The sequence below is a fragment of the Schistocerca americana genome, chromosome 7 (assembly GCF_021461395.2).
Source record: "Schistocerca americana isolate TAMUIC-IGC-003095 chromosome 7, iqSchAmer2.1, whole genome shotgun sequence".
In the NCBI taxonomy this organism is placed as follows: domain Eukaryota; kingdom Metazoa; phylum Arthropoda; class Insecta; order Orthoptera; family Acrididae; genus Schistocerca; species Schistocerca americana.
The window spans coordinates 533,941,804-533,956,303 of NC_060125.1; the positions used below are offsets into that span (position 1 = coordinate 533,941,804).

The window sequence follows — 14,500 nt, forward strand, 5'->3', positions numbered from 1 at the left end:
GAAATAAACTTATTTCTGCACTTTCAATCCAATGTTCATTCACACAGAGAATGCCACACATAATTTCCTCCAGCCTTTATATGTAACAAAAGTAGTTCATTTTTGCTATACGGTGGTACATTGCTCACACTGAGCTTAGTTTGATTATTTACTTGAAGTATGTTTTTGATATTGTGTTTTGAAGTTCTTTGTTTTGCCCAAGTCTGACACATTTTGGGCTTGGTGAGCCTTATATGTTTCCTTGATCTGGTTCTGAGACATATGTTCTAATTTGCTGATACAAGAGAATTTATTATTTACCATTTTTTTGGCCAGCAGTGTCTTTCCTAATCCATGTAGGCCTTGACCATGTCTTGTACGACAAGTTGTCAAGCAGTTACAATTGTCAGAGGATTGATGGTTGCAAGTGAGACATTCCTTAATATCTAAAAGCATTACATTTTTAAACTGTTTGCAAATTGTTTCAAAATACGACTTAGTTTTGGTTATTGCTCTATTTACACATGATGATTCGATTAAATCTTAGCTATGAGGTATTTTAAATAAGATAACATTTGTGTTTGTTAACTTGTCTGTGTTGTCTTCACGGCTGTTGTTGTTGCAGCTGTTTCATTGTGGTATACATCAATGGAACCTTGTATAATAACTGCAAAGTCACTCTTTGATACATTACTGCAGTCTTCAGTGTTGGTGAGGATCTAGTTGAATCTTGCTCCAGGTTTCACGATGCCTGCAATTTTAATGTTTTTTTGAGTTGTCAGGGTCTTCATTTTCGTGGGCATCCTTCTTCCAAAACCATGAGAGTGAATTATGATGTGTGTGTGTGTGTTTTTTTTTTTTTTTTTTTTTCTCTTAGCATTTCGTGACTCTGTGTTGCATCTTGTTCTTTATCTGTTGCGTTTGATACATTGTTTGTTTTACTCAATTTCTAATCTGGGTTGCTGCAAGATTTTTTGCTGTGGTTTTTATTACATGATTTATATATATCTGTGCTTTTTGTGAGTTGGAGTTCCTCATAAAGTTTGAAAGGCTGTTTGTCACTATTTTCGTCTTCTTGAAGTATTGTACCTAAATCATTACAATGTTTGGGAAGGTCGTCCTTGGATAACAATGTCAAATAATTCATATCATAAATAAAACTAAATCGTTCAAAATATTCATAGAATGATTTGAATCAACGTTCAGTGTCAACTATTATAGCATCTCAGCTGCATTTCATCAGATTCTATAGGTTCATCAATTTTTTCTGTGCTTTTTTCTTTTTTTAAACTGAGACACAATTTCATAACTACTTTTTCCACAAACAATTGAGTTCTGAGTCCAATCACAAATGAATGTAAAGTATCAATAGCGACTTTCAAGTTCACTTGAACCGATTACCATAGTTTACTTATACTGTTGACACATATTAAAATCCCATACCACACATGTATTTCAACAGTAAACTCAAAAGTTAATATTCCCTTCAAGACTGCTTCACAGTCGCCAAGAGTTTCAGAATCATCAGTTCTATTTTTCAAGTCACTCACACTTTTGATGATATTATCAAATTCAGAAATATCGCTTTCACAGCTATGATTCTACTTTCCTGTCATGTGCCAGACAGAGGTTTCAATGTCAATTTCAGTTTAGTTTTTATATGATTCCAATGCTTGCTTGATTTTGTAAGAAGCACATAAACTTTGTTCATGAAGCCAAAAAACATTTTAGCTGTTGTAGAAGTGTTAGTGGCACCTAACAAAAGCAAGTTTCAACAATGGCATCTGCACGGCATGAACAAAGCTTGTGGATTAATATTGAGTATTCTTGTTTTTACACCATTATTAATGCCAACCATATTGGCACAGTTATCATATTCCGGTCCTCAACAGTTTTAGATATCTAGGCCATTATTTTCTAGTTTATTTAAAGTGGCGTTTGTTAAATACCTTCCTGTTGTTTCTGCGATGGCAACAATGTTCCTCTATCTCTCCAGTTGAGAAATGACAAAATCTTAATATTATTGACATTTGTTCAACATGGCTTGATCCCTGGTACAATCAAGCATGAAGGCATAATATTTTGCTTGTTTGAGTCTGCTTATAATTTTGTTGATAACAGATTTGGACATAAATGTAATTAATTCATTTTGTATGTTGTGGCTCAGATAATGCTGACAAAGATGTTTTTTGTTAATTATACAATGCAAGTGCTCATTTAGTGTTAGATGATATTTGGATAACAATTTAAATAGGTCTATAAAATTTCCACTGTTTCTGCTATCATTCAGTCTATATAATATCGACCAATGTTTCAAAGAAGTTTTATCAATACTTTTGTGATTCCCTTACCAGTATCTCGTTTTTCTTATCTATTGTTTTTCCGTATTTGATTACTTTACAGAATTCCATTCATCTAATCATGCACTCCATGTGTCCTTGACTTTGTTCATGCCTTTGCAATATCCTACTCATCTCTTTCCAATTGCAAAATCCTTCTTTTACTGTCTGTGTCTGCAAATGTGAAAAAAGTTGACTTGGCAAGCAATAAACTTTGTCTTGAGATGTGGAGTAAGCTAACCATCTGTGATGTTGCTTTTTGCTGTTACTCAGTTTTCTAGTAAAATGAAATTTAGTAAAATGTCTTTTATTTGCATCTTTGGGATAACTTTCATCAGGTTTCTCTAGGTTTTGGTGGGGACCATTTTGAATTAAATCATGATGCTGCAAATCTGTTACTGGAAATACCCACTCTCCTGGATCTAATTCTATTAGTGACTCTCCTATTTGAACGGTTTGCTCTTGATTATCACTTTTGGGGTCTTTATTCGGCTCACAATCACGGATCACAGCAGTTTCACCCAACTCTGATGCTGTATCAGAAAGGCTAACAGATTCATTCGACCTTGAAGCTGGTTCTGTTTCAGAAACTAAAGACATTTGGATAAGAGCTTCATCGCAGGCCTGTGGAGGAGTTACACCTGAAATTTTCTTAAGAAATTTGATCATATTCGAACTCATAGCTAGGTTGGATATAATCATCTAAGCCTTTTGTTTTTCTTTTTGATTCCCATTTTCTCCTTATGCCTCTGTCTCTTTAGGGTCCTCCAGACATGATGATCTAAAAAACATTTTGTGCTAAGTACATTGACAAGTACAGGAGGGTATTTAAAGCACTTAATCTCATAGTATAAAGCCAATAGGCTGCGTGATTATCATACATGGCAGAATATTTTTTTTTTTATGTCATGTATGATAGCAGCCAAATAAATACATCAAGAAATGTATTTGTATACTGACTTACCATAGGATGGGGTTCCTTTAGAATGTATGGCTGAAATTGGTACAACCACACCTTCAGAGATAAAAGACTTGTTCACTTGTACCAGTCCAGTAACTTGAAAAAAAAAAGAGCGAAGTTACACTTAGTAGGATTGGTTTCAGAGAGCCAAGACAATGCTCATGCCCGTATTGTCTCTTCCACAAAGCAGTGTTGCATTTACTTGTTATTTGGATTGAAGTGTCAATTCGGAAAAACTGTGCATACCAAGCAGGCTGGGAATATGATATAAAGAAAAGTAAATGTATTTTCCATTTAATATACATCTTTCTTTAATAGGGTGATCAGCTTTCTCTCTAAATAAATAATTTAATAATTTATTGTACAAAATTTTTTTAGTCTGTGTGAACGACTTTACAACAAAACAGTCTCCTTCAAGTTTCATGCGGTACTGCCGTGTAGTGCACATGTGGTGATCCACGACAGGTGTATCACGTGTGAACCTTGTAGTGTAATAGGCCTACCAGAAGCAGTCTGCAGTCCCAAACTTGTACGCTTAATGTGTTGCCCCATAGATATACATCTTAGATGCATCTTGTAATGGGACTTTACTGCCATAATGTTACCAGACGACCCTCGATAAATACTACTACATTCATGCAGAAATAGAGACAGACAATTAAGCAGCTAACATTGTAACACCTTCAACAACTTTGCAACAATCCCACAGGTGTGAGGCCATCAGCAGTTGCCGACACTTAATGCCGCCACTGGTTACTATCAACCTTCCTCAAGATGAAGGCCTGACTGGCTACTTAGCACTTCATGACCAATGATGGGCTGAGAGATGCTGAAACAACTGGCTGAAACATTATACAGTTCTACCCTTTGATGAAAGGATAAAGCTGCTGGTGTCAAGCTAAGTCAGATGTTTAACTTTTGGTGATGACTGTGTGGAGAAGTACTGTTAATGTGTAAGTACAGATTTTATACAAATTATCTGTTTTTTGTTCTTTTTTTATAGACAGTTGGACGTTAATTTATGAATAGCCTTCATAATTTCAACACCTAGAGTCATGAACGCAACTTATCAAATAAAGGTTAAATTAATATTTTTAATACAACAGCAAAACAGCCAAAGTTGTGAATTTCACTTTTATTTACTCAGTGTCTAGCTTTGGGTTGGGACCTATTTTTAAATCATCCAGATAGTCAAAAGGTATTCCCCAAAATATAAGAACCATGTCAAGATAACAATCATATACATTTAACAGAGTGCAAATGATCAGTTACAAGGTGTACAAATAATTTTATGCTCTGTAACTATTCATTTACACTTTGTTATACATATATGTTTGTTAACTGTATGCTCTTTAACTGACCATTTGCACTTTGTTACAAATGTATGCCTGTTATCTTGACGTGGTTCTTATATTTTGGGAAATATCATTTTTCCTTCTCATCTTGTGCATTAAGTCTCCCCTTACGTGCAGTTCTTTGTGACATTTCCGAAATCTACCCCTTTTCCTAGACCTCTCCAGTCCTTTTCCTTCCCCCGTATTCCTACCCTTCAATTCTTCTGCTTGAAGAAGGAGCTACTGGCTCTGAGGGCTTGCCTAATTACAACCTTCTTTTATGTGTGTGATCTGCCACCACTTCTTGAGTAGATTTTTTATCCATCCAATTAAATTATTTTGTCAAAAATTGATCGTTTTCATTGTTACATTTTGACTATCTGGGTGAGATGAAAATGGGACCATACCCAAAACTAGTCATTGAGCAGATGAGGTGGAATTTGCAACTTTGGCTGGTTTTCCATTGTATTGATTAACAAAGTTGCTGCCCAGCAATTACTCTAGCATTCTGGAAGTTTGTAATATTCCTTAGTTCTTCAAGTTGTATTTTGATTTAATGTTTTGTGTAATTGTGTCAGTTCTCTGAAATTTTCTAATATTGCTATTGCAGGGTGGATCTTTCCTGTCTTATGGTTACTTTTGAATGAGTTGGAAAAGTATTGTATTAACTTTACTTATTGTTCTTTGATATGTCTTGTGCTAGTAGTAAATGCTCGTATATGGTACGAACATAAAAAGCTTCACAGTTCCCATGACATTAAGAGATGATGTAATATTAAAAGTATGACATAAGGAATTAAGGTATCTTGTTTGTTAAATATTGTATAAAGAAGTATACAAACATATTTAAAAAAAAGATGCTGTGACTTACCAAACGGGAAAGCACTGTTAGATAGACACACAAATACATATACACCTTTCCCCCAAAGAAAAAGAAAATTGATGAAAAATCTAAAAGAAATAGAGGGATGTCCATAATTTTTTCTTCATTTAAGATGTTGGTGATTTCTAGAATCCAGCCATGTGAACTCATTGGTGTTAGTAATTAAAGGCATGGATAGACTTTCTTGAAGACTTTACCAGAATAAACGGTAATTACACAAGTCAGTTGCAAGTCAAAGATACTTCATTGAGAGTTCTGTTTTGACATAAACTGAACAACCTTACACATTTTAATTGACAGAGAACTGTAACAGGTGTAGAATATAATGTGTAACAGGCTTACAGTATAAGATGTAAATGTATAAAAATATTTTGACTTTAAAATAAACCGAACGATAAAAACAACATTATCCAGTATATTTAAAATATTTTTATGTTACAATGATATCCAATTATTTTATGTGTGCAATAACTGAAATCATTATATTGCAACTTCTGATGGCTCCACCCCTACAATGAATGATGTTCAGTCCTGGAATTTTGAGGTGATTAACCCAGATGGAGATGTGAAGTGGTCTTCTTTGAGGAGAATGGCCAAGCTCTTCTGCAAACCCTGGAGCATAGAAAGAATCAGCTGAAAAATGCAAAAAATTAATATATTTCAAAGGAGACAATAATTGTATATTTATTTGTGTGAAACTGCGTACATGCAAACAATGACCATGTCTCCCTTGTAACAAAAATCACAATACTATCAGTGACGAAGCTTGTAAAAATATCTTCCACAGTTTATTGCGGAATCATTTTTGTTTCTTCCATCCTTAATCAGAGGGCACAATTTTAATTATGAATGCTTTCATCTATACATTTGGCCATCTTCAGAAACCATAAATCTGCATGTGGTGAACGGTATGTCCACTACATGTGTTGTCATACTAAACCAGAGAACTCTGTTCACCATATGATGCCTAAGTCTTATTGTCTCTGAAGATGGACAAAATGGCCACAATTAAATGTGTATTCTGTAATTGGGCCTAAAAGAAATGAAAATTATTGTATAATATATGTCAATCACTTTTTCCCATAGGCAGAATACTATTTGTACCAAAAATTCCAATTTCAGATTGGAATGTATATCCCAAAGAAAAGATAAATGCCAGTGGTGATGGCATGTTTATAGCTGTAAAAAAAATACTGTAATATCTAGAGTGGTTAGCACAGATTCTGAATGTGAAATAATTTGGCTTTGAATGAATGTTAAATGTGGATCACATATGGTCATCAAATGCGGTTATAAATCTTCTGCCTGAGGAGCAAGAGCATCAGAACATTTGAAGGAAACTTTGGGAAAATTTCACATAAATTTCTTTCTCATGTTGTAGCATTAAGAGTAGTAATATAGTATTAATTGGAGATTTTCAACTTACCAGCTACAGACTGTGAAACTTGAGTGATTAAGTTGGGTAGTAGGGACAGAGAATCATTGAAATTGTCATAAATGCCTTTTCCAACTGACTCATGAGGTAACATATTAGATCTCTTTGCATCTACAGGCCTGAACTGTTTGATACAGTTATCATAGAATGGGGAATCAGTGATCACAAATCCATCATAGTATCACCAAACATCATTGTAAATAGGAATATAAAGAAATTTGGGATGAAATTTTTGGATTAGCAAGATAAATAAGAAACAAATTTCAGAATACCTGAGAGGTCAGCGTGAAAATTTCATCTCCAGCACTAAAAATGTCGAGCATCAACGGGCAAAGTTGATGTCTGTAATTGTGTCTGTAAATAAGTATATCAGTAATATGTATAAGAGATCAAGCCTATCCTGTAGTGGTTGTTGACACTGTCAAGTACAGATGATGAAAATACACTCTGGATAGGTATGTGCTGAGCAAAGTTGTGGTTCAACAGCCTTGTCAGAAAGCTACTACCAAATAAAAAGATAGCTTCACTGCAAATTTAAATGTTGCAAAAGCCTTGCAGACAAACAAAAATTGAACAAAGCCAAAATCAGTGTAAGGAGAGCAATTCATGAAGTATTCAATTAGTTTTAAAGTAAAATTGTATATATTGATGTAACAGAAAATCCTAAGAAGTTGTGGTCTTACATTAAATCAGTAGAAAGATTGAAGCAATCCACCCAGACACTCTGTGATGAAAGTGACATTAAAACAGAAGATGACACAGGGAAGATAGAAATACTAAATGTCATTTCACACATGTGTTTCTCTGAGGAAGGTCACACCATGTTCTTGCTTTAAATCAGTGCACAAATGTCAGTGACAGATATCAAAATAAGTGACTGTGGGATAGAAAATTAATTGAAATTCCTCAACAGAGGAAAGACCACTGGACCTGAAGAGATACAAGAACTGTTTTACGTACAGTATGCAAAAGATCTTGCTCCTCTTCTAGCAGCAGTGTACTGTAGGTTTCTCGTGGAGGGAAGTGTTCCTAATGATTGAACCAAAAAAAGGGCAGACAATTTGCATTTTCAAGAAGGGCCAAAACAGATGCACAGAAGTATAGGCCTAAGAGGTGCGACAATAAAGTAATGAGACTGATTTTCTTTGCAAGATGGGGAAACCCTGCAGGCTTGCGTGGGCACAATATCTTTGACCTTGATCTATAAGTTGTTTCTAGTCCAAGCAGCACATCGATGCAACTGCTCAGTCATGAGTTGTGCTGTAATAAGTTAACATGCGTTTGTGTATCTTGTCACAGAAATGGAACCGCTAATAAGTTGACAAGTGTTTGTGTCTCTTGTCACAGAAATGGAACCGCGTAATATTGCGCAACGGTATGCCATTTCTTTTTGCTTTAAATTGGGTGAAAACGCGATGACAACTTATGGTAAACTTCAGAATGCATTTGGAGAGGAGGTTATGTCAAAGAACTCAAGTTTTTCATTGGCATAAAATGGTTAGTGAAGGTGGAATGAATGTTGAAGAAGACCGCAGTGGACGACCATCAACCTCATGGACGGATGTCGACTTGGCCAGGGTGCATGAACTTGTATGATCTGTTTGAAGATTATCCGTGAAAATGATTGCAGAAGAACTGAACATCAGTCGAGAAATGGTTCATCTAATAACAACTGAAGATCTTGGTATGAGAAAGATTTGTGCAAAAATTGTCCCCAAAAATCTCGCGCTACAACAGTGAGAAACACGGAAAAATGTGGCAGCTGATCCGTTAGAGCAAATGGAAATCAACCCAGAATTGTTGAGCCATGTTATCACTGGTGATTAATGTTAGTTTTTTCAGTACGATCCAGAGACAAAATACCAAAGTTCGCAATGGTGCTCAAAGGGATCACCCAGACCAAAAAAAGCTCACATGTCAAAGTCAAAAGTGAAATGCAGCTTGTGTGCTTCTTTGATTCCAAGGGAATTGTTCATAAAGAGTGGGTGCCTCCTGGACAAACAGTTAACCAATATTACTACAAAGAAATTTTCGAAAGACTTCAGAAAAGAGTTCTTCGTGTCTGTGCCAACATTGCTGTTAATTGGATTCTGCATCACAATAATGCGCCATCCCATACTGCTCTGTCAGTACAGCAATTTTCAACCTCAAAACAAATTTCAGTACTACCACAGCCACCTTATTCACTAGATATCGCTCCGTGCGACTTTTTTCTATTTCCAAGAGTCAAAACGGCGGTCAAGGGACACCATTTCCAAGCAACACAAGATGTCCAAAAAGCTGTGAAGAGGGTGTTATATCCTAGCCAGTAATGCCACCCGAGCCCGCTGCCAAAAGGTTGGCAGCATCAAAGTCCGGACGCCGTCCGCATAAGCAGCGCCAGCGAGACAGGAAATTGCCGCAAGTCTTCGCGCGCCACCGCTGGCTTCTGGTTTCTTAAGCGCTGGAGTCGCGAGCGCTAGGACAGTTCTGTATTCGCCGCTCAGTTGTATACTAGCCACCGAATTGTGTACTTGCTAGTCAGTTGTGTGTTCATTGCAGCAGAGTTGTTGTTTGTCGTCAGCCGACGCTGACCTATCCGCTCCGACTCGAACTAGACAGATTTCTGTAGACACCGAGTTCACTACTGTGTTTCTGTATCTTCGTTAATAAAGATAAGTACCGACTTTTATTTAATCAGAGTGTTTGGGTTTTCATCTTTCTGTTCACTGTTCCAGCGGACCGGTCGGCCCGCTATTAAAAGTGTGGCGGTGACTCGTAAGCCGTTTCTACAGCGAATTGTTTGTCGCTACGAACACCGCCACAAAACTGGCGACGAGGACTTCCGAACTCGTGTGCAGGGCTGGTTCAACTTGTTTCTGGTTATACTAATTATAGCGATAAAATTTTGGGGGCTGGTTTAATTTGTGTTCACTATGTCTGCCGAATTACAACCGTTGATCTTGTTACAGAGTCAGCAAATACAAAGTCTGGTGGAAGCAATCACCAAACAAGCGGCTAATCCTCCAACACAAAAGGAACAAGCACAGGCGGCACCACCTTTCCGTGCTTTTGATGCATCAAGAGAGGAATGGCGAGAATATTTCGCGCAGTTGCAGGCGCACATGACAGTCTACAAAATCACAGGTACTGAGCGGCAGCTTTATTTAATTTTCACTGCAGGCGTGGAAGTCTATCGACTACTTTGTAAGTTGTTCCCGGAATCCAAGCCAGAAGCTTTAGACTATGACGTTGTTGTTAACAAGCTTGCTGAGTATTTCGAGTCACGAGTTCATGTGGCAGCAGCCAGATTCAAGTTCTTCAGATTAAAGAAACTGCCACATCAATCTAATAAACAGTGGTTAACAGATTTACGGGGCCTCACCCATCAGTGCCGATTTAATTGTGTGTGTGGAGCTTCCTACAGTGATGTCATGTTACGAGACGCTATTACTCAAAACATTGCAGATTCCCGTATTTGTGCTGCTATCTTAAAGTTGCCTGACCCGTCATTAGAGACTGTGATGAACATCATTGAAGCCCAAGATACTTTTGACTATGCTGAGTGTGAGTTAGATCAGCCATGTATTTCTCAAATTGCCTGTGCTAAGCAAGTTATGTCACGCCCGCGGCCCCACCGGCAGAGTCAGACTGTAAACACTAGCCGGCCGCGTCATGTTAAACACATTCCTCAGCCGCGTGTGCAAAATGATAGAGTTAAGTCTTGCCCTAAGTGTGTTCTTGCTCATCCTCATGAACGTTGCCCGTTAAGAAACGCGGTTTGTCACTTTTGTCAAAGGAAAGGACACATCCAGACTGTTTGTTTGCGTAAACGCAAGAACAATTCTAGTGCTGCCCAGCCCATGGATATTCATGTTCTTCAAAGCCAGCCCGCCCAGAAGGTCGCGTTTAAAGACTCTTCCACGGTTCGTGTGGGTAATAAACTTGTTCGCAATAAGCCACCCACCCAGCCCTCTGCTATGCGACCCAAGCGTAATTCAAACACTGTAAAAAGTAATGTACAAACTGCAAGTGAAGCGGGAGTTGTTGTTCCACCCGCCCAACCCACGAGTTGCCGTAAGCAGCGAACACGCGCTAAACGCGCTGATTTTGTGTCTTCCGCCTCCACTGCACTGATCCAGAGACAGTGTAATAAACTATTTGTGAAGCTACGCATCCAGGATAAGACCTTCAATTTTCAATTTGACACTGGTGCGTCTGTGACTCTCATAAATAGTGCTACGTATGCGGCTATCGGCCGCCCTAAACTTTCAGTGGCAAAACATTCTTTGGCTACTTATAGTGGAGAACAAATTCCTGTGTTAGGTGTATGTAGCGTGCCAGCCACATTCCGTGGCAATACAAAAACAGTTTCATTCACAGTGCTCCGCGCTCCAGACAGTGTAAACATTTTCGGATTAGACTGTTTTGACTTGTTTGGCCTGTCTATCCAAGACAATGTGTTGCAAATTAATTCTGTTGTTGTTCCTCAAGACAGCATAACCGATTTGTGTACACGATACAGTGACATATTTAAAGACGAACTAGGTTGTGCTGCGAACTTTGCCGCTCATATTACGTTAAAAGATAATGCTCAGCCTCGATTTTGTCGTGCTCGTCCAGTGCCTCACGCCCTCCGGGCACCTGTAGAAGATGAACTTCGTCGTTGGCAAAACAACGGTGTTATTCAACCCGTTTCAACGAGCCAGTGGGCTTCTCCCTTAGTTATTATCGAGAAACCGTCTGGCAAGTTACGTTTGTGTGCTGATTTTAAGTCGACAGTTAATCCTCAGACTGTCATTGATTCTTTTCCTTTGCCTAGACCGGACGAGCTGATGGATAAGTTAGGGGAAGCTCGTTTCTTTTCCAAAATTGATCTCCATGAAGCATATTTGCAATTGCCCCTCGACAAGCAATCACAACTGTATTTTGTCATAAACACGTCGTTGGGGTTGTTCCGTTTTCTGCGTTTGCCTTTTGGTTGTGCGTCAGCTCCAGCTGTTTTTCAGCGTTTTTTGTCACAACTTCTGGCTAATGTGCCATCGTGTTGCAACTATTTAGACGATATTGTTGTGTCCGGTCGGACGCCTGCTGAACATTTCCGTAATTTGGAGTGTTTGTTTAAAGTGTTGTCTCAGGCAGGCCTACGTTGCAACATCGATAAATGTTCATTTTTCCTTACGGAGCTGGAGTATCTGGGACATGTTATTAATGCTCAAGGCATTCATCCCTCCCAGTCACATTTAGCAGCTATTCGTGATTTGCCCGCCCCTCGCAATCTGCATGAATTGCAAGCAGTTCTTGGCAAATTGACATATTATATTAGGTTTATACCTCATGCATCACAGATTGCTGCACCGTTGCATCGTCTCCGCCGTAAGAATGTTCCGTTTGTGTGGTCAGCTGATTGCCAATCAGCCTTTCAGCAGCTTAAAGAGGCTTTATTGAATGATCGTTGTCTGGTCCATTACGACCCTAACAAGCCTCTGGTGTTAGCTTGTGATGCCTCTTCTTTCGGCCTCGGTGCTGTGTTGTCTCACCGAGTCGGTAACACCGAACGTCCTATTGCGTTCGCATCTAAATTTCTAAACAAAGCTCAGTGTAATTATAGCCAATTGGACAAGGAAGCGTTGGCTATTGTGTTCGGTGTCACAAAATTCCATCACTACCTCAATGGTAGACCATTCTATTTAGTAACAGATCACAAGCCCCTGACGTCACTGTTTCATCCGTCTAAACCAGTTCCTCAGCGGACAGCTCAGAGACTACAACGTTGGGCTCTTTTGTTATCACAATACCAGTATGAGATACTGTATCGCCCTACAGCTCAGCATGCAAACGCTGACGCGCTTTCTAGATTGCCGATTGCTGCGGATGATGTCTTCGATTCCTCAGACGACTCTTGCCATCAGATTGACGCCGATGAGCATCAATCCCTCCGGGATTTTCCGATTGATTATCGTCAGGTGGCACGTGAGACAGCTACGGATCGTCATCTGAGTTTACTATTACGTTTTGTTCAACGTGGTTGGCCGTCCAAGGCAAAGGACATATCGGATCCTGTGGTTCGTCGCTATTATCCGCAACGTCATCTGTTGTCTGTTTCGCACGGAGTTTTGCTGTTACGCACCGAGAATGACCAGCTTCGGGTAGTGGTTCCCCAAGTGCTCCAATCCAAGGTCCTTGACTTGTTGCATCAAGGTCATTGGGGAGTGGTCCGCACCAAGTAGCTTGCCCGCAGTCATTGTACATGGATCGGCATTGATAAGCAGATTACGCAGATGTCTACAGATTGTTCGACGTGTGCCGAACACCAAGCTGCTCCGCCTCAACGCTATTTTGAGTGGGCACGCCCTGCCGGTCCCTGGCAGCGAGTACATATTGATTTCGCTGGTCCATATTGGAATTCTCGTTGGCTCATCGTGATAGATGCATTTAGTAATTTTCCTTTTGTTGTGCCCATGCAGTCTACAACGTCTGCACAAACTATACAGGCGTTGACTTCAATTTTTTGTATTGAGGGTCTTCCAGAAGTTTTAGTGTCTGACAATGGTCCACAATTTACCTCTGCTGAATTTGAAAGTTTTTGTTCTGCCAATGGCATTCGCCATGTTCTTACTCCGCCGTTCCACCCTCAATCGAATGGTGCAGCGGAACATTTTGTACGCACATTCAAGGATCATATGGACCGCCTTCGTGCTACGCACTCTCATCAGCAGGCCCTCATCACGTTCCTGTCGTCATACCGGACCACGCCACGCGACGGTCCTTCGCCTGCAGAGCTTCTCCACGGCCGTCGTCATCGCACCCTACTACGGTTGTTGCACCCCCCGGATCGACCCGCCGCTTCTGAGCATCGCACGCGTTTTCAGCGCAACGACGCCGTTTTTTTTCAGAGTTTATCACGGTCGCCGTCGTTGGGAACGTGGTACCGTGATAAGTGTCCAGGGTCGCGGTTTTTATACTGTTCAAGGTGCTACTGGGGTGCACAGGAGGCATCAGAACCAGTTGCGCCGCGCTGGCCGCCCGGATTCTGCTGCTCGTTCTTTGTCCACAGATTTGGTCCACGGTGGGTTCCAGCCGCGCCTTCCGACTTCGCTGCCGCCCCCAGGGCAGCAGCAGCAGCCGTCGCCGCTACCACGCTGACAACCCGTCCCGTTGATGCCTCCCGCGCATCTTCATCCGGGAGCGCCCCCAGTGGTCGCTCCGGCGCCTGCGGTCCCTCTTCAGTCGCCACCGCCTTCGGAGTTGAGGGACGTCGACCCCTCAGCCGGGCCGCCTTCCCAAGCGGTGGCTGTGCAGCCTGTCCTGCAGCCGCTTTCCTTGGGCACCCCCAAGGAGTCTGACCCCGCAGCGCCTTGTCCGGCGCCCACTCAGCAACCGTCGACGCAGCGTCAGGAGACGCTGCCTCTCTTCGTGGGTCCCGACGCCTCGTCGCGTCCAGTACCAGAAGCTGCGCCCGTGGTCACAGGCGTGCACCCTGACCTCGGTTTTCAGTCGGTGTTTCCCGAGGCCCCGCGCAGCCAATGCTGGGGTGCGGACCGGGGACTGCCACCGACAACAGTCTCCGCCCCGGTCTCTTCTGCTACG

General features: G+C 40.6%; 2 protein-coding genes across 3 annotated transcripts in view; both read right to left on the reverse strand.

The window, feature by feature from the left end:
* Window positions 1-2,390: 2,390 nt before the first annotated feature.
* LOC124623068 (zinc finger MYM-type protein 5-like) lies at window positions 2,391-2,987 on the reverse strand. The gene has a single exon (XM_047148861.1). The coding sequence runs from the start codon at window positions 2,985-2,987 to the stop codon at window positions 2,391-2,393; it is 597 nt and encodes a 198-aa protein (XP_047004817.1).
* A 2,904-nt stretch (window positions 2,988-5,891) lies between these two features.
* Window positions 5,892-14,500, reverse strand: part of LOC124621769 (troponin T) — an 83,669-nt gene continuing 75,060 nt past the window's right edge. For both annotated transcript variants that reach the window (XM_047147199.1, XM_047147200.1), the window contains exon 15: window positions 5,892-6,108. The gene's annotated coding sequence lies outside the window, so the exon portion shown is untranslated. The remainder of the gene's footprint in view (window positions 6,109-14,500) is intronic.